A 20814-nucleotide genomic window follows, 5' to 3' on the forward strand; every position below is an offset into this window, starting at 1 on the left:
CAGTACCTGATCAGTTTCTGATTTTTGTAACTTGTCTCAAGACAAGAAACCCTGCTTAGGTTGAATTTTATGAGTTAAACAAATGCAAGGGTCATTATTATTATATTTTACTGCAATGCAAATTAATGTTAAGCAAATGTGAGGCTCTATGTTTGCCACAATGTGTTTAATTTGATTCTCAGGGCTCGGATTATGTGGATAGCATAAGGGCACTCTGTCATCGGGGTGGGGCGGTGGGATTGACTCAAGTATGTGAATTATTTTTATACTTATGCTGGGTTTTGTCCCACATATCTTATGCCCTGGGGTATAAATCCCAATTTTCCACTCACTCTATGATAAAATAAGTCTTGATGATAAAATTGGGGTTATCTTGCGGTGAAGCAAAGACTTATGAGAACTCTATTATTGGGAGGTAGCACATTACAATGTGTAACCTGGGGGAACACCAATGGGTTGAAGGAAATCCCCCAGCCAACAACTCACCCAGAGCAACTGGTCAAAACCAACTAACAAGTTCACAAGAGTTGTGGATGAGAGGAGGCAAGTGATGGATTGCTGAGTAACAAAACTAAAATGCAATAAGCCAGCTCATCCTTTATTAAAAATATCCACTAACAGCTAGTGTTTAATTTTCTATTCTTCACTGTGACCGTCCATAATTCAGAATATGCAAAGATAAACCTGACTCGTGCATGTTTCGAGTATGAACACCAAAGTCTGCAGCTTCTTCTGATAAATGCAATACTGGATTGCAATTGCTTATAGAGCATCTGATTAATGTACTGCAGTGGGATCTTACTATTAGAACAACAGACTTCAGCGGAAGCTGCATTACAGTGACTGAAGAAACTTAGACTTTGACTGGCTGAAATGTCTGATAGGAAGAACTATTCTGTTTGATTCACCATCATGAGATATGACTTTGATATAGGTTGGAGAATCCTGCAAACGTAAGGCATTTACTTCAAAATAACTACTTTGTTAATATGTTTCATTCATAAAAGCAAGCAAACCTAAAATGGTTTTATCAGAAAAACAAAATACCCAGATGTAACTGTAATAAAAGTGGCATATTTTATTTCTATCTACATTATGTTAAGTGCTTCAGGACCCTACCGTGTGAAGAGCGCTATACAAAAGCAAGTTGCTCTGCTTAGCTGACTTTATACCACTCCACCACCGCCTACCTCCTCTCAAGCTGTGAAACGTTAAACTTCAAAACAAGTGGCAGAAATATTTTAAATTTCTTAGCCTTTTATTTCTCTCCCTTTTGATCCTTCTGTTCCTTTTCTTTCTCTCTGTCTGTTCCTGCAAATTAAAAAAAGTGAAGAAAACCTAGAGAAGAACAAGCCAGCACACAGTTACCTGTGTAAAGCTTTGTTCCTTTCCACTGAAGAATGAAGTAGGTAACCGCTTGTTTATATAGTCAGATATTAAGGATCTGTATATCTCTATAGTACAGTGGAATCAGGGGTTTGAATACAGGTACAGTACCGGCTATACAGTAGATAGTTGCAAATAATTTACAAAAGGAAAGTGTATAGAAGATATCATACATTTTTCAGGAAAGAAAAGGTACATCACAAGTCTATTCTCTACAGACGAGTGCCTCCTATTGGCTTTTGGTACCCACCAGCTTGAGGCATTGGTCAGTTCAGGTGCTTACACTTAATAATCATCACATATGTGGCTTTATTCTTTTGGGCTTTCTTTTGGTGCCTCAGAGGTGGAGTTGAGGCGTTTGGTGGTTGGTGATGAAGACCCTGAAGGCTGTGGCAGCTGTTGTGTGGCAAGCTGATCTTTCAGGATGCTCAGGATGTCCTCTAGCTTTTGCTCCATCTGTGTGACCTGTCAACAAAACCAGAGAAGAGGTGGTCAGCCTCACACTTAGTCGTCCATCACCACGCTGACAGGCAGCAATGGCTTTCTTCTGATCACTTCACAAACCTTCAGCTGCTTGTCCCTTCTTATTCCTTCATTTCTTGAACTTTAGCACAATATAAACCGGGTTATTAATGAAAATAGCAATTTCTGAGGGATGAGTTTGAAGATGGTGGGTTTATTAAAATTATATAGCAATGCATTTCAAACAAACAAAGCACGCAAAAGCAAAGGCAAATGCAATACAGCCCTAGAAATAATATACATTTTGCTCCATTGATATTCCTGACTAACTCAACGACTCAATTGTGTCTGTTAACAATCAAAAACCGGATTGCATTTGAGTGTTATCTATCTCATAGCTTATGAGAGTTGACAATTTATTTAGCTGCCTCTAAGAGATGTAAACCCCAGCAAGCTGGTTAAAATTGGTCAATAATGCCCTGAGGCAGGAAGATTTTGTTCCCTGCTCACTTCCAAAAAGGATCTTTATCCCCGTCCAGGGAGGAAATGGACCTTTGACCTTCCAACACTGTATCAATCTATTACTGCTCTGGTGCTCGGTTGCAATTCTGACACACATGTGTGAAAGCAGAATGAAATAGGATTTAAAGTGGGTTAGCGCTTGTGAAGAAAATTTAGCCTGTTTGTCACAGGTCTTGCCTTCATCTCGAGTTGACATCAGCAACGAGGCAAATGCAATGTTGGGCAGTGCATGTAAAGCTCAGACATTGTATGCGCTCAAAGACTAATGGTCCACAGCTTATGGAAAAGCTTAGGAGTCTTTGAGTCACCTGCTGCACCAAATGCGCGTCAGATGATATTAGCACTGAACATGGCACCAAGCTACAAAATGAAAGATGAACTCTTTATTTTGAAAATAACAATAGAAAATAGTGGAGCTGCAAAGCAGACAGAAAATCAACAAAACGAACAGAAGCTTAATGTTTTGGGTATGACCCTTAATCACATTTTCCTCAGGAACTGAGGTTGTGCACCCAAATCTTTTACCTAACATTTTTCCAAAAGCATTTGCTGGTTTTTTTTCAGGTTTCTAACACTCCTTTTTCTTGGTTTTATGGTCTACTTATTTGGGGTTAGTTTTTGCTTCCCAAAATTCTTTGCTTTGATTCAGCAGAAAGCTGCCTTCAAATTGCTGTTTTCAAATCATTTTTGATCTTGTTTGAAAAGAATAAGTGATGATTAAATCCTGGTGCTGACTGAAACCAACTCTAAGTAGGGCATCAGTATGCCACAATGGGGCTACATCACAATGTTTCACACCCAGCAACCCTCTCGCCACAAGCTCACAGTTTGAAAAAATTGTCTATTTGAGTACTTGCCCAGCTAGGTCTTACCCATTTGGGTTTAGCCTCACAAGGTTAGCAACATGGCTTCACCTCCAAATCTCATTGATAAGTCAAGCATTCTGGTTAATTAATTGATTAATTAAGTGGTTGCTCTCAGACTTCCCAGATAAGCCTTTGAGTCAGTTCAATCTTTGAGACGCTCCATTTACCTCCCACCTCGACCAGATATTTACATATGGGACTCATTTGCCAGTCAGTTAAGAGGCACTCTCGCCTCTGAGTCACAAGGTTGTGGGTTCAAAGCTCCATGCCAAGAATTTGAGCTCATAGTCGAAGGTGACACTCCGATGCGGTGCTGGGGGAGTACTGCATTGTCAGCGATTCTGTCCTCAGCAGAAGTCCCATCTGCCTGTTCAGGTGGACATTAAAAATTCCATGGCTCTACTGGCCGACATTCCTCCAAATAAAAGTGATCGTTCACATAATGGCTGCTTATGGGATATTGTTATGTGCAAATAGGCTGCTGTATTTGCTTACAAATATACAGTCACTACACTTTACAGCAACTTTGTGAAGCACTTTGAGATAGCTCAAAACCTTATCATATTGCATTATTATTATATCAACCATGAAAGGGTGAAGGACCAAAATGGACACAGTGAAATTTGAACACAAAAACCTGATTCCAGTGCTCAATCAATAGAGCTACAAACTCTTGATCATGTTCTGTTGGTCCGAGGGTCTGATCAGAAACCAGACATTGAGGAGGGGAGAGGAAAAGTAGAGCAACAAACCATAGGGAAAGATGCTCTGAGTTGCTGTGCACCTGCTCTATCTAGTTCACGAATGACACAAGTTAGAGCCTGGCAGCAGGTTGCATCACATTTCCACCAGGCTCGTTCGCTGAGGAAGGGTCGAGAGAAACCTAAGAATACTGTTCCCTATGGACAGGATTCAAAGAGGCAGTCACAATGTTGAGGCACTGCAGAAATGGTGTGATGCAAATAAGCCCACAGCTGGAATAGTTGCAAATTTCTTTCATGCTCGTAAAAAAAAGCAGAACACACACTCGGTTTGCTAAAAAAAGCACAGAGGTCAGCCCTTCTGAATGGGTTGGTACACACAGCAAGCTGCAACATCTCTGATTGCACAGCAGGATGTGTTTCAACAATCCCTACTCTCAGTACAGTGCCATTGTTGTCTGGTGTGGGTATGAATGTACAAATTCTCTCTATTTCCTCCCTCTGGCTCTCCTGGTCTTGTTCAACCAGACGGCTCCTCTAAAGCCTCCACAGTATAGCTGCCGTATTGCCTGCTGGAACAGAATGCTATGTTTTAATGCTAACACAAGCCTTTCACTTTAAGTAAAAAACAGAAACTGCTGAAAATGAACATGCAGCATGTTGATCGGCATTCTGTGCTTGACCCTCTTAATCAGAATGCCTTGACAATGAAAAATTTGCTATGCATTTCTAGAAATTTCTCTTTTTATTTCAGATTTCCAGCATTCATAGCTTTTCTAACATAAAGTTACATACGGCAGGGAAACAGGCCATTCGGTCCAACTAGTCTGTGCCAGGGTTTGCACTCCTCTTAATGCCTTCTCCTATTCCCCTCATTCATGTTCCCTTCATGTATGCAATACATTTCCTTTTAAATAAAAAAATTTGTCACATAATCCCCGACTGTTTGTGAGACACTGCTGGGTTTCGCCCACAAAATACACAGTCAATCCACTTTAAAATATATTCTGTGAAGCGCTTTGAGACTTCTCAGGGATGTGATAAGGCGCTATATCAAATGTAAAGGTAATTATTATTAAGTACTTTTTTAGTATATTTTATTTCATCACAAAATTCATACTGTGCAGTGTTTTAAGCTTTTTTTTAAAGAACATTATACTGTTGGTTAAAACTGTGTGGGAAAAGTCTTGCAAAGCACCAGCCAGCACTGCCCCTTTAACAGAGTAGCAAGAGGTGAAATGGCAGACAAGCTGTGCTACAGGGCAGAGTAATTTGGCAGCTGTTCTAGCCTGGGTGATGAGGGCTGCAATTAAATATTTGAGTTTGGCATATTAATGATGCAGCACGTGCAAAATGTGACCTGACCTGACCCGCACTTTCCTTTCTGAGGCTTCATCGATAACCTCCCTTTCCCAAGAGTAAATGCATTGTTTAACTAGCATTTGGAGCAGATCTGTTCTGCTCTTCTTTACAATTAAAGCCTCTTCTTTCTTCACTCCCACACTTTGTGCTTTTCACTCGTTCCCTTGCACGACACCACGAGGCTGCGAGTCTCACCCTTCCACAGCATTTATTTCACCATAAAACAATCCCCTTGCTTTTCTCTTTCTCTGATTTTCATATATCTGCCAATGACAACTCATGGTCCTTGAGTACAAACAATCTGATCAGCATCACTCCTCCCTGGAACAGTCTGATCCCAATCCATGTCATACCCGTTGATAACGTGCAGCGACATCTGCAAAATCGAGAATGTTTTTTTTGAGAGAGAGACCCATCTGTCTTTCTTCAGGCTGTTGACAAGAGTTGACCAGCCAACAGCAAGTGTTTGACAGGAGGCTGCCTTTAAGTCCCTACAAGCACGCACTCAGAAACAGAGGTGTGGAGGGAGTAGGGGCAGTGAAATTCCATCTTTGGTAAAGTTGCCTATCTCGCCTGCTTGCACTTATGATAAATAATGTGACGAACCAGCGGAAATGGGCACCAAAGGAGTTTACAAGGAAAAGGCTTGAGGTTGGCTTTGAATTGATTTAAACACACAGATATTGAGTGAGAATTTCTCCCTGTGTCCTGACCAACAAGCCTCAAGATAAAATTCCACATTCACTTTGTGGCTCCTCATAGAACCTCGTCATAAGCAAGTTGACTGTGGCCTTCATATGCAGTCACCACACTTTACAGAAAATGTTGTGAAGTGTTTTTGAGAAGTTTTGATTTTATAGGCCCTATGATAAATGCAAAGATTATTATTTTTAAAAATACTTGTATTTGATATAGTGCCTAATTACGTCATTGAAATGCTCAAAGTGCTTCACAGGATTCATTATGAAGTATAGTGACTACATCTGTAGACTATTCTTCTAAGGGTAGCTTTAACCAGTGAAATATAAACAGAAATGGGTTTTGGTCCCACTTTTGCTGAGTCTCGCTATTCTGGGGCTCTTCTCGCTGAATGTATCACACGTCATGCATTGCTATGTTTGTCTGGACAGCTATATTATATTAACTGGAATAAATACAAAATGGGGTATAAAATTTAGCAATGCCATTTTCAAACTCAGTGCCCAAATCAGAAAAAGAGACATTTTATAATCTAATGGCTCCAAAAAAAATGACGGTGTGAAGATGAAGTCAGGTGGGTTCACCATTCCAAACTGAACACATTGAAATTTAATTTCAAGAATTTATCAACACTGAATTTCTGAGCAGAATGAGGAGGCCAGCAGGAGGTGAGAGTGAGTAGAAGTGTCACATGCCGGTGATGCCACGACCTAGGGTGATGTGAATGACACATGTGACATCTGCTAAGAGTAGGTTGTTGGTGAAGGCAGCCTGTGACACACAAAAAAATGAGACCCCGATACTCCACAGCTAGATCCTAGCAAGTTATTTACATTGTGTATCGATGTCATAGTAAAGATTTTTTTCCCTCTCTGGCTCCCCCAAAACATTCTTTGTTTGTTCAGGAACTCAAATTACACGTCTTGTGTCCCCCATTGAGATTGGGTTTGAAATTGGGGGCAGGGGTAGGTGGGGAGGAGGTTGGGGATTGTGAATTGAAAATTGCTGCACTGGTTATGTATATACAGCTGATGAACCAGCTGGTCTCCCATCTATCACAGCAAGGGTCAGGCCAGTCGGGGTTAATCCAATCCTGTCACAGTATATGATGTGAGACAGAGAACAAACAAAAGAAATGTAAACTGGACAGGGTAATGAATATCCATTTTTGCTTTAATAGCTGGCCATCGATTAGCTTCTGCTTGGAGGTACAACAATCTTTCCCCTGAAAAATGTTTCGGCTCATTCTGGGGAAATATTTGAACTGCTCTGCAGCCAAACTGAATGGTAGTGTACTGTGTGCTTTCTTTTCAGGCTTCATTGAGAGACTCTGTTTAGAATAACATGGTAAAGTGTGAACTGACCTTCTCAGCTTCAGCCACGTCATTGGGTTGGGGGAAATTGAGGAGAGAATAAAGGAGTTTCTCTGTGAAGAAAGAGGAAAATACAACGGGCTTTGGATGTTCAACCTGGTCCACTTTAGTGTACTTCCAAAGCAAGTGTAAATAAGCACTGCTGAGCAACTTGGGAATCAAGCCACTTCTCACCATTTTTACTCTTATCCTCTGAGATTTAGAAGAGTGAAATACGAGAGGCAAAAAAAGTACTTCAGGAAAAGACCATTACAAATTTGATACTGTGACATCCATTTCCATTATGTAATGGACTGTTATATCAGAGGTTACGTGACTTGTGTTACCTTGCAAAGGACACCAAACCTTGCTCTGGAGTCACCTCCCCTGTGCTGTCAGGATCTTCATGCTTGAAGTAACAAGCACATTGTTGACAAACTATTAGAGACCCACATTTTGTGAGTCATAATAACAATAATAATGATGATCCTTACATTTGATACAGCACTTTATTTCCAATTATATTTGTACGCGAACACAGCAACCAATTTGAGCACTGCAATCTCTCAAAAACAGCCACAAACTGAATAGCAAACTTTTAAAATTGTTTGCCAGGATACTAGGAGAAATTCCATTCCCTTTTGGAATATTGCCATGGGATCTTTAACGTCCACCTGAACAGGCAGACAGGACTTCAGTTTAACATTTCAATCCGAAGGACTGCTCCTCCAATGATGCAGCACAGCCCCCAGCCATGCACTAGATTGTCAACTTAAACTATGATCTCAAAGTCCCAATGTGGAGCATAACCCACAATCCACTTAGCCAAACTCATAGCACTGTATTGAAGTTGTTTGACTGACTCCAGAGGTTTTTCACTGAAAAAATAGGAGCATGGTTATATGGCAGGATGTGAGCAAATAACCATAAAAACTAGTGGGAACGTTCCTAATTTAGGCTTGTCCTCAGGGAGCCAGTGAGCGGAAGCTGTCCCCTTCCTTTCAGGAATCATGGAAAATTAAATAAGAGGCCAACCCCTACAGATCCATTGTCGTCCCCCTCACTGCAATGGAGCAGGGAATGGCATTGGGAGGGGAGAAGGAACAGGTTGGCTGGGATTTATACATGGCACAAAAAATAAACATAGACCACAATACAATATGATTCAACACACACACACACAATTGGCTTCACAGAATTGTGCCGTCTGTATGCTGAAAAAAAATGGAATTCAACAGAGATCAGGAGTGATCTAAGCTGAATCTCATTCGGGCTGTAAATGGAACATGTAAAGTTTGAGGTGTTACTTCTCAGGATCTGATACTCACACCAATTAGTTTCCTCCTCTTCAAGACCAATGTCAGTTCCCTAATGGGATTCGAGCATCCGGAATTTGGGTAGGAAATGTTGAGAGTCAAATCTCTGTTGCTCACATATGTAAATTACAAAGGACAAAAAGTTCCCTTTGTTTAAACTTCTCAAAAACATAGTACTTTTCACATGATTGTGATGCCTGGTCATGGATTAAAATGCTATCTGCTATCACACAAGGTCATTTGAATATTTCAACCTTTGCGTGGGACTACAAGGGATCCGGGGAATCGTGCTACAACATAGAATCCAACTGCTAACTTGCTAGATGACTAGATGACTATTGGGTCAAAAAGTTTTGTTCTAACCTTAAACATATAAACATTATGACATTGCTTTGATGGACCACATTATGCATATTACGTCTGAGGGGAGTGCAGAATGATGGCAAAGATGAGTTGACTGTCCTTTCCAACCAATTCAACATCACTTTGGTCTCTAAATTCACATCAACACCTACTCCTAAAAAGTATTCTGTGCACCACAACACAACAGACATTGCTATATTTGTGGCTGGAGCCCTGAAAGTTGCTGGACATGAGAAGGGGTCACAAGCATAAACAGATTTTTTATACACCCACATAACACACATAGAGTAGATTATTAGCACAGAGAAAACTCTCAAACAAACGTGCTATTATTGTTTGTCTCTCAGGAAATAACTAATTACCGAAGCGCAAAATGCCCCTGCTTCTCCCCTCCTCGCCCACCTCCTCTACTCAAACAACTTTGCCCAAAAAATGAATTCAGGGAAGGTACTGGAGGTAAATTACACTTGGGTCAAGGGTATTACAACAAAACATGTTGAGATGCTGCCAGTTGTTATGAATATGGTTTTGTAAAGTTTAAGATTCCATTGCTCTAGGGTAACTTTAGGCTAACTAACGGTATGCTAGCTTTAGACAAGAGTGCAGATTTAAACACCTAGACACCGGGAACATATCAGTTAAGAGGCATCAAATTAATTAAAGGTCAATGCTGAGTGTCATATCAGCAGAATCCACTCCTTATGTACAGCAGCTCCAGCCATTCACCAGCTCCTGTACAGGGTCTTCTCTTTTATGATATGCTTTTTATTCACTTACTAAAACAACAGCTTGTGCTGTAATGCCTTTAACACAGGATGATTGTTGCGAAGCACTTCATGACGATGATGAGCAGAGGTAGAATTTGTGGATGTTAACCAAAGGCACAGCCAAAGAAACACGTTTTTAAGACAGTTTTGAAGATAGGGAGAAGAGGATCTCGAACCTCTCCACAACAACAACAATTTACATAGTAGTTTTCATGTTGGGAAGTCTCAAAACTGACTGGGTACCTGAGCTGATGTGGTGGGCAGGGAGCTGTGTAAGGTCACAGGGGGAAACTTAACTGAAAACACAGTTGAAAAGATAGGTCTTCGTGTGGGCTTCAAAGATGAGGAGAAAATGGGCAAGGCAGACTGACTCTGGGATGGAGCTAGTTGGTGCGGTGGATTGGGCAGGGAACATGAAGCAGATCAGCATGAGCTAGCTGAGTGGATGAATTGGGAGCCAGTGGAATCTGGTTATGGTTGACTTTTCAGTGAGCTACTTTTCATTCCTCTTTTTCTTTACTAATGTGGTAAATTCCCTTACTGTGTCAGGAGAAAATACTCTTTTTGAAAGCAGCATGATGTTCAAAGCAAACATACTCAGCCATCTCTGTCTTGATTCGTTTTATGAGCACCCAATGCAGCAATGCAAATCGAGTCAAAATGATTGACCGTCTCTGTCTCTTGCATGATGTCAAAGAGACCACAAACACGCATGGTTTACCAAACACTCTATGTTATGACAGCATATTTGTCCCAGTGGTACTCAGTTATAATAACAATAATCCTTACATTTGATATAACACCTTTCACATCGTGAGAACGTTTCAAGGTGCTTCACGGGATATAAGGTAAAGTTAAGTGACTGTTTTGAAAATGAGCAAAGACAAAAGTAATTAAGCTATGAATCATTCTGAGATCCACTAGTTGTGAATGGACTCAAGGAACTGCTGTGAACAACAACGAAGAACCTTGTGTCACTTATGCAGCTTTGGTCTGTGAGTTTTATTCTCAATTTTAAAAACACTTTATTTATTGTGTATTTTTGCAAATGTTACTGTTCAGAAACACATTTGACCTCCTAAAACAATAAAACAATCATAACACATGGCAGTAAGCCATGTGCTGGAATTACATAGTCTGCTATTTCAGAGGTGTGCCCCTTTAAATCAAGTGCTAGGTCAGGGTAGGGGATCCATCAACACCAATTTGCATTTATATAGCCCCTTCACACTGGGTATTGTCTCGGAGAGCTTAACAGTGGCACAGCCTGCCACCAAGCCGAGGGAGGTGACAGGAAGCATGGGCGAAAAGGAAAATCTTCAGGCATGATCTGAAAATGGGGAAGGAGGGGACAAGGCAGAGAGGTTGAGGGGGACTAGGTGGGGGGACTGAAGGAGACAGGCGGAAGATTAAGGGAGACAGGCGGGGGATTGAGGGAGACAGCCGGGGATTGAGAGAGATAGGCGGAAGGATTGAGGGAGACAGGCAGAAGGATTAAGGGAGACAGGCAGAAGGATTAAGGGAGACAGGCGGGGAGATTGAGGGGGACAGGCAGAAAGATTAAGGGAGACAGGCAGAAAGATTAAGGGAGACAGGCGGGGAGATTGAGTGGGACAGGCAGAAGGATTACAGGAGACAGGCGGGGAGATTGAGTGGGACAGGCAGAAGGATTATGGGAGACAGGCGGGGAGATTGAGGGGGATAGGCAGAAGAATTGAGGGAGGCAGGTGGGAGGATTGCAGGAGGCAGGGGTATTGAGGGAGAGAGCCTGTACTGCTTTGGTGACTCTCAATGAACTCTTGACACAGTCATGGCCTTGAATGTCACAAAAAGATGGATATTTTGTCTTGCTCAGTGACATCAAGAATGCTGAAAATGTAACAGATAAGTAATAATCCTTGCATTTGATATAGAGCCTTTCACAGGAGGATGTCTCAAAACGCTTTGGAGGATTTACTGTAAAGTGTAGTGACTGTTTTTTGTAGGCGAATAGGGCAGCCAAATTGTGGACCACAATGTCCCACAAAAAGCTGTGAAGTGAATGACCAATTTTACTGGGGGAGGGGTTGTGGGGCAGGACCCTGGGAAAAACTCCCTTTTCTTATTCTTTGAACAGTGTCACGGGACCATCTGAACAGGTAGACAGGACCTTGGTTAACGTCTCATCTGAAGAAGAACAACAACAAAATTACATTTATAGAGCGCCTTTCATGTCGGGAGGATGTCCCAAAGCGCTGAACAGTCAGGTGTCAGGGCCCGAGCATGGGGGAGGGGTGGTGTAGGGGTGAGGGAAGGCAGAGAGGTGGGAGGGCAACCGAAAGCACGATCAAAAAGAAGGGTCTTGAGACCGGACTTGAAGGAGGCAAGGGAGGAAGCGAGGCGAAGGGACCGTGGGGTGGAGTTCCAGAATGTGGGGGCAGAGAGGCTGAAAGCCCGGCCACCGATGATAGGGCGGACCGGAGCCCGCTGAATGGAGGGAGCGGGTAGGTTGGTAAGGAGTCAACAAGTTGGAGAGGTAGGAGGGGGCAAGGCCGTGGATGGCCTTGAAAGTAAGGACGAGCATCTTGAATCCGATCCTCTGGGGGATGGGGAGCCAGTGAAGTCTCCAAAAATACAGCGAACCCTCAGTGTCAGTTCTGGACTATGTGTCAGTTTTGCGGGTTACAGTGTCCATGAACTCCACATCCAAGCAGTCCCATGGGTCAGCAGATAGAGGCTCCAATACTCAGTGATGCTCTCATCATCATCCTTTCCATTCAGACAGTCCTGATTTCCCTATACATGGGGGTCTGGCAACTGCAGAGATAGTTTACATTCACAGAACAGCTGCGGCCTCAGGGGCAGTGTGATACCCACCGGTTCAATATCACTTTGCACAACCGTACATTCGGGGCAGGTGAACACCTGGGGAGAAGAATATATTGAAAAATCTTTGCAATTCATTCTGCACATTCAAATTGGCAGAACTACTTTTTCATCTTGTGTCAAGGTTTCTGAAAATAGTACCAAACCCTCGAGCTTTAAAAAAGGGCCAAAGAACCAGTAGTGCGAGAAAAAAAACCTTCGGCAGTTAAATGTAACCATTGGTGTTGGCAGCCAACCCTTACCATGCAAATGCAGATCAGGGTCATTAACCCAGAGTGTTTTCTCCAGCGATCATTACAGTGCAGATCCAGCTCTGCACTGGGAGCTCAATAACTCCTCTCTGAGCCAATGTGCCGATGGTGCAACCATCACCAATTTAAACAAAGAAGAAATGAGAGAGAGTAAGAGAGAGAGAGCTCTGAATCAGGAACCCTGTATAGCAATGAGCCAAAGTGATACTGATAGTGGAACACTTTGTATACAGTATATAATCTATCTATCTATCTATATATATATAGATAAAACACATTGTTTTTGAAAACAATTCCCCCAATTCAATAGTCAGTGCCTTAACTGACAGGGAAAAGTATACAGGAGTTTGTGTCTGGCTTCCTCCCTCAACTCACTCACTCACTCACTGGGAATGGCAGCAAAAACGCCTTTGCACCAGGTTTTTGCGTCGCAGCATCAGCGATAATCCACTGTCAGAATCGCTGATGATCTTCCCCCAACTCGACCCCAAAGCTGCAAATCAGCTGTTGCGATTTTTATCTAAAATTGTGATTTAGTAACTCGCTGCAGCCCTTCAACAGCCTCCAAAAGCAGCAGAATGAAGAGTCGTGTTACACACGATCAGGGGCTTTCTAAAACACCAGACCCTTCCCCTACCGACCCCCTTTTTTTCCCCTTTAACGTTGCACAATTTGTTGAAACCTCCAATATGAAACATGAACTCAGACCTTGTACTTAGCGCAGTTTTGGCTGTTTCAATGCAATGTTTTTTTTCTTAGAGTGCGGTGTCAGTTTCCCTTACACACACATTGATAGGTCTCCCCCCCCCAAATAAAGAAACAGACCCTTTTTTTATACTCACTCTCTCTCTCTTTCTCTCCACCCTCCTTAAGCAATGGAAGTAGAAGTCATAACTCAGCTTTTCCTGAGGGAGGGAAAGTTCAAAAGTTCTTGCCTTTTTTTTGGGGAGGGGGGGAATTAAGGTGGTTTTTTTTTGGCAAAGGAGGGTTGGGTTGGGTGGAGGAGGTTTGGAACTTTATATACCTGGCACCATCTCACTGCTGTCCACCAGGTGAAGGTTACACAAGGTTTCAAGCCAAGAGATTTGGCAAAAAGTCAGAATTTCTTCAAAAATGAGTCAGCGCTTTTTTGGGGTGGAAACCCCCCCCCCCCAAAAAAAAAAAACCTACACACAATATGAACTTTCTTCTTTCCCTGCCAGCTCTTTGATTTAATCATAAACCCTCCTCCCCAACCCCACCAAAAAAAAAATCCCAACTTTTGCCAGTTTAAGTACAGTGAAATCCTTATCTTTACCGTTTTTTTTCTTTTTTTCATTATATATATTTTTTTAAAAAAAAAAGTGCAGATTTGTCTGCACATTGTTAAGCCACACAATGCTCTGCCAATGGTGTTTCCTTTGCTGAGAGAGTTGATCGGATGCAGGTGTCAGGGGCTCGAGTTGCGGATCTCACTCTGGCAACTGCGACCATCGCTGCTGCCTGAGCAAAAGCAAACCTATATGTGATTTACACTGCTAATGAAACTATCAGTGCATGAAACTAAAATATGCTGAATAAATCCAATGGCTGTTAACAAAATAAACTTGTGCTTTTTTTTTTCTTTTTGCCTCAGCGCCACCTGGGGAAGGAAACATTTAGCTGGAGTTTCCACTTTTATGCTATGCTGCTGGTACTGGCTTCTCGTTAGTGGTGTGTGTGTGTGTGTGTATGTGTGTGTGTGTGTGTGTGAGAGGGTGGGGAGAGATTCTAATAATAATAAATGTCACATCGTCTGCAAATTTGATCCCAATATTCCAAAATGCGCCTTCATTATTTCACCCTCAAAGTATATTCTGTGGAGCGCTTTGTGACGTCTCGAAGATAAGGTGTTAAATCGAGTACAATGATTATTATTATTATTAATCAAAACAGGTTAGAGTAATTTCTTCTAACTTTGCATCAGAGCTTAACATGTCTCAGTGGTGATCTGGCCAATGGAAGAACTGCCTGCTCTCTGCTTACTTTTGAATTCTGTTTTTTGCTGTATAGACAAAATAATAAAACTGAATCACTGCTGGGACATAAGACACTTGAAGGATTATTCTGTATATTAAATAGAAGAGGACAAGGGCAATATACAATGTCAGCATTACTTGCTGTAGTAGCCTAGTTGATATGCTACAGTCTAGATAATGTACTACAGTCTAGTCAATACAAAGTTAGTATCATCTTACGCTGCATGATCTTTATTGTACTCTTCTGCTCTGTATCTTACGCCTGGGCACCCCCTTTCTCCATCTTTAATCAGTGCTCTGGACATGCCCCCAAGTGAAGAGCACTATATAAATGCAAGTTATTGTTATAATAATAATAATAATCCTTGCATTTGATATAGCACTTTTCACGTCTTCTAGACGTCTCAAAGCGCATCACAGAATATACTGTAAAGTGAATTGACTGTATATTTGTGGGCGAAACTTGGCAGCCAATTGAGCAAACAGTCGTGGATTGAAAATGACCAATTTATTATTGTTTTGGAGGGATTATTATTAGGCGTGTGGAGTAAGGAAACTTACCCAAGGTTTCACCCTGTATTATTTGCGGAGTCCTGTAGCTTAGTGGTTAGAACACATGCCTTGCAAGTGAGAGGACCTGGGTTTGATTCCTGGACAGGGCGAAACGTTAGGCAAGTTTCCTTACTACACATGCTTTTGTTTACCTAGCAGTAAGTAGAAACCTGGTTGTTAGTCGATTGGCGGATCACTTTTGGCAGATTCTTGTTGCTTACATTTTTAAAAAAAATAATAATTTGGTCACTGAATCCATGACTGTTTGTGGGACACTGCTGTGCGTAATCGGCTGCCACATTTCACCCACAAAATATCCAGTAAATTCACTTTACAGTATATTCTGTGAAGTGCTTTGAGATGTCTCGAAGACATAATAAGGCGCTATATCAAATGCAAGAATTATTATTATTATGCAGTCCTTCATGTGCAGCCTGACCAGAACCCAGAACCAGAACATTAGGTAGAGTCACATGGGATCTAGCATCTCATCCAAATTCAATGAAAATGGAAAATGAGCAGGGGGATGGGATTCAAGCTGATACATCCAATAACAGAGAGCTAGCATCAGGGCAGACATGAAGGGGCAAATGGCTTCCTTGTAAAGATTTTATGTGCTACTTTAATGCATCACTATGCTTAAGAGTTCCACGTGTGTATTCCACCATCGCATGGAAATTTCTTTGTGTTTGGAAATAGAATGCACACTCTCTCCCTTGAGCAATGCACCCTCCATCTCACATTCCCTTTACCTCGCTCCCTCCCTTGCCTCCTTCAAGGCAGGCCTCAAGACCCTCCTCTTTGACCGTGCATTTGGCCACCCTCTTACCCCCACCCTCCCCGGCCTTCACCTTCCCTGATCGCAACCCTCTCCCCCCACCCACTCCCCCCCTGGCTCGGGTCCTAATCCCTGACTGTTTAGCACCTTGGGATGTCCTCCCGATGTGAAAGCCGCTTTACAAATGTAATTTTGTATTGTACATACCTAATTCCAGAGAGTATTAAGGTTGGAGAAAACAATGGCTTGGAAACCCCTGTTTGTGCACTGGGGTACGACTGAAATTTAACCAATTAAAACCAAAGTCCCATCTGCCTGCTCAGGTGGTCATTAAAGATATCAAGGCACTATCAAAAAGGGAACACAGTTGATTCCGTATCCTTACTGACAATCCACTAAATAAACTATTCAATCATTTCATGCCTGTTTGTGGAGTATTGCTGTGCACAATTTGACTGCCACATTCAATTACAAAATACACAGTCACTACACCATACAGTTAATCCAGTGAAGCACAGTGAGACATCCCTCTGACGTGAAAGGTGCTGTATCAAGTGAAAGGATTATTTATTATTTGTCCACTTAGGACCATGCTACCCATTACAACTTTGGCTTGCAGGAATATCAGGAGCAGTGTGGAAATAATTCCTGCCCTTCTATGTCCTATTGATGAGTCAGGCTGGCTGGTCTGACATCAGCTATGCATAATATAAACCAGTTACACAGCAAGCTGGTCAACTCCCTATCCCCTCCCCCACCCCTTGAAGCTACAGCAAGTCTGCAACATTTATTGAAATTGGTAACTAGACAGTCTGGCTCATCTCAGCATGGTTTCTGGATAAAACAGGCACAATGGCACCATGTTCAGCCTCCAGATATGTCAGCGTGGTGGCTAGTTGACCAAAGAGGTCATTTGTCACCATGGTATGCAGAACCAGTGTCTGAAATATATAGCAATTCATACTTGCTCGTATCGAATGTTGCTTAATCTTCATGTTTACCAAAGCCACAATTACTGCCCTCATCTTCTCTCAGCTTAAATATTGTGATTACGTTTGGAAAAGATCAGGCTTTCCTGTTTTGAGACCAGTTATAACACGTTATAGCAAAGTTTCCAGACTTCGCTTAATTAGGACAATCCCACCCATCACGTGAACTTTATTCCAGGCAATAATTGATGGTCTCCTGATGTGAGATCAGAGTGCAACTTTTATTTTAACAAGTGTAGGAATAACCAAGGGAATTTTTTTCTTTTTGGGAAAACCACCCCACAGAGGGAAATCAGAGTTTTTAAGAATACTTGCATGTAATCTGTTAGAAAACAGAAATAAGTGGCGAGGGGCTGCTCGCTACACACAACACTGAAAACAATAATAAAATCAATTAATTTCTGATGGAAGCCAATTAACTACTTGAAGTTACAATTTTCCTACTGTCGCTGAGGTTTTCCGGACATGGGAGTATTTAGTCCCAGCCTGAGTAGGCACAAAGCCTTAGATCTGTTCTCAGAATGCTGCAGCTTTGGGAGACCATCCTGAAAATTCAATGATAGCATTGCCCAGAGTGACTCGCTCTCATTCATAACTCACAAGGAAATAATTTATCATTTAATTTCTACTGATACAGGACCTCGTAATGAGGGTATTAGGTCAGTAAATTCAAAAGGATATTAAATAGCTATTTGGCAAATAAATTGGCTGGAAGTTTGAGAGGTATAGTAATGTAGGGTTATTCTATTAAAATAATTACTTGAGACAAGGCAGATAGACTCCAATGGGCTTTTTAACTTGTTGGCCTGGATGTCGGCCATTTTTCAGTTGACTGGTCTGAACCAGAGGCCAGAAGTGTAGTGGAAGAAGCAAGACACCTAACAACGAGGTTGCCCTGTATATTATGTGGCAGCTGATCCTCAGTTCCACTCCAGAAAGATCACAAGTGGGAAAATTGCATGTGGGTGATGCTCATCTGTCCCATTCTTTTTGACATGCAAATGTGCTGGAAAACATATGTTCCTAGTTGGCCTCAACCTTGTAGTTTTCAAGCATAAAACAAGGTCTTTGCAAGCAGGAAGAGCAATAGTCAGCTCATACAACACATGCATCAGTTTGACACAGCAGGGGTTGCATCTCTTATGGAGGCTGATCCCACGGGTTAAGAGAAGGGAATATAAAAATAAAGTAGAACACATGCTTCTAACGTTCTGCTCAATCGGTGCTCTGCAGCTCCACTTAAATAAAGCTTGGGCGTGTGACTCAAGATGTTAGTGCTGTGACAAGCGTTGAAGTGAAACAGTCAAGTGCTTTTATCCATGCAATTTAATGTACAATTAGGCCTTGCTAAACATACAACTAGTTTGCCGAGATGTCTTATGCTTGAATCATGATTTTCTACAAGTTGTAGACAAATGTGTCTATCTGCAAATACTTTTATCACAGTCTGTTTAATATTTATTCGGCATTTCAATATAAGCTAGGCGAACCAAAAAACTGCAAGCCATGAATGAGTACATATGTTGCACAAAACTGAATGGACTTCCGAAATGTGCTCCTGTCTCTGAACAAAAACGCAGCGGGGGATTGGTTAAACCACGTGGGTAAACATTTTTCTGTTTGAATCTGGAATTCTATCGGAGTGGAAGGTAAGCAGTTTGGTAAAGAAGAGAGAACTTGAACTAAAATATCTCAGAGTGCTTCATAGGTAATTCCTGTCAATTTATAGTGATCGTCTCTCTTTTCTAGGCAAACCGGAAAGCTGTTTGTGCTAGAACAATTAAATAACATAAGCTGGAAATTTTAAAATGCACCAAAGACCATAAATATCATGGAGGTTTATAAACAAATCTTGAAATAAATCTTAAAAAGAGAAGTGAGATGGAGAATAACATTCGTATACGAATGTTACTGATATTATGATGAAATACTATTTGCAAAGAAATCCAGGAGTTGCAACATCTATTGAACTGGAGAAGGAAGAAATTTACCACTGGAGAAGAAGGAAATTTGCTTAAATATGATATATCTATACTATGTACAAACTATATCTCTATCCCCATAAATTAGTCATTCACCTCATAATTATATGTTGCAACTTACTGAGTGTAAAATGGCTGACAAATTTGCCTACAAATACATAGTCGCAACACTTGATAGAAATTACCTGTGAAACACTTTGGAAGGTTTCCAAGATGTTGTATCGAATGCAAGTACTATTATTATAAGATTGTTGCATTTATAATTTCCATTGACACTGGAATACGTTCATCCCAGTGACTGTGTTTATGCTAATGAGGCACCATCCACACGCAGCTCAAAAAGACATGAAGACAGATGAACCACTTGTGTTCAGATACCCTGGGCATCTCTGTGTGTGTTTAGTCCATTGGGACTGCACTCAGATGACTTGAGCTCTGACCCTAATTTGCCAGAGGTCTTTGCCTGAAAGTTAATTCTTTGAGCTGAGATGGCTTCTGTGCTAATTCATGAATGTTTTCACAGCGAAACAGCTGTAAAAAAGTAAAGCAGCCAAACACTCAGAAAACTAGGTGGAATAGCTATGGTAGCCAGTGGAGAGCGTCATCACTAAGCTTCAGGAACTCATATTTTAATAAACATTTTTGCATTTGATATAGCGCTTTATCACATTAACGTCAACTCAGCAGCCAATTTGCACAAACCAATGTCCCACAAATAGCCATGAAGTGAATACGTAATCAATTTTGCCTGGGGGATTGTTGACAAGGACACAGAGAAAAATTCCTTCTCAGTTTGAATAATGCCATGGGATTTTTAATGTCCACTGGAACAGGCAGACGGGACCTCGGTTTACCATCTCATTTTAAGAACTGCACTCCCCAAGCACTGCAGTGTATTATCAGCCTAGATGATGAGCTCAAAGTTCCAACGTACGGTTTGAAGACACAACCTTCTGATTCAGAGTTGAGAGTCCTCTCATCTGAGCCAGGCTGAAATCTGATATCAATCCACTTACTTGAAATGTAATAGGAACCACTGAAACATTAGTGGAACTTTCCTTCTTTGCATTAGCCTGATGCACAGCTATTTGTTCTATTGCATTGGCATATAAAACCTGTTGAACCAGGAAATGGAAGCGAGTTAAAATGCACAAATAAGGTTGAAGACTTAGTCCTGTATAACTGAAAGCAAAAGATAAAAAGAAGAAATACAAGCCTGGAAGCGCATTGTACAACCTCCACAGCCAAGTTGGTTGACAAGTAAAATTATTGTATAATAATATAATAATAATCCTTGCATTTGATATAGCACCTTAGAAGTCTCAAAGTGCTTCATACAATATACTGTAAAGTGAATTGACTGTATATATTGTGGGCAAAACGCAGCAGCCAATTGTGCACAGCAGTGTCCCACAAACAGTTGTGGATTAAGTGACCAAATAATTTTTGAAATTTATTTTGAAGGAATTATTATCCCCGGAAAAGTGATCTGCCAATAGACTGACATCCGGGTTCTATTTACTGCTAGGTAAATAAATAGGTAAATAGAGGCATGTGAAGTAAGGAAATTTGCCCAAAGTTTCGCCCTGCCAGAAATCGAACCT

General features: G+C 41.4%; 1 protein-coding gene across 1 annotated transcript in view; it reads right to left on the reverse strand.

Moving 5' to 3' along the window:
• Positions 1 to 1695: 1695 nt before the first annotated feature.
• Positions 1696 to 20814, reverse strand: part of kcnq1.2 (potassium voltage-gated channel, KQT-like subfamily, member 1.2) — a 289776-nt gene continuing 270657 nt past the window's right edge. The window contains 3 exon segments of the mRNA XM_042335066.1: positions 1696 to 1851; positions 1951 to 1990; positions 7171 to 7424. Coding sequence (XP_042191000.1) covers positions 1696 to 1851; positions 1951 to 1990; positions 7171 to 7424 — 450 coding nt within the window.

Source organism: Callorhinchus milii, unplaced genomic scaffold (genome assembly GCF_018977255.1).
Source record: "Callorhinchus milii isolate IMCB2004 unplaced genomic scaffold, IMCB_Cmil_1.0 Scaffold5, whole genome shotgun sequence".
Classification (NCBI taxonomy): domain Eukaryota; kingdom Metazoa; phylum Chordata; class Chondrichthyes; order Chimaeriformes; family Callorhinchidae; genus Callorhinchus; species Callorhinchus milii.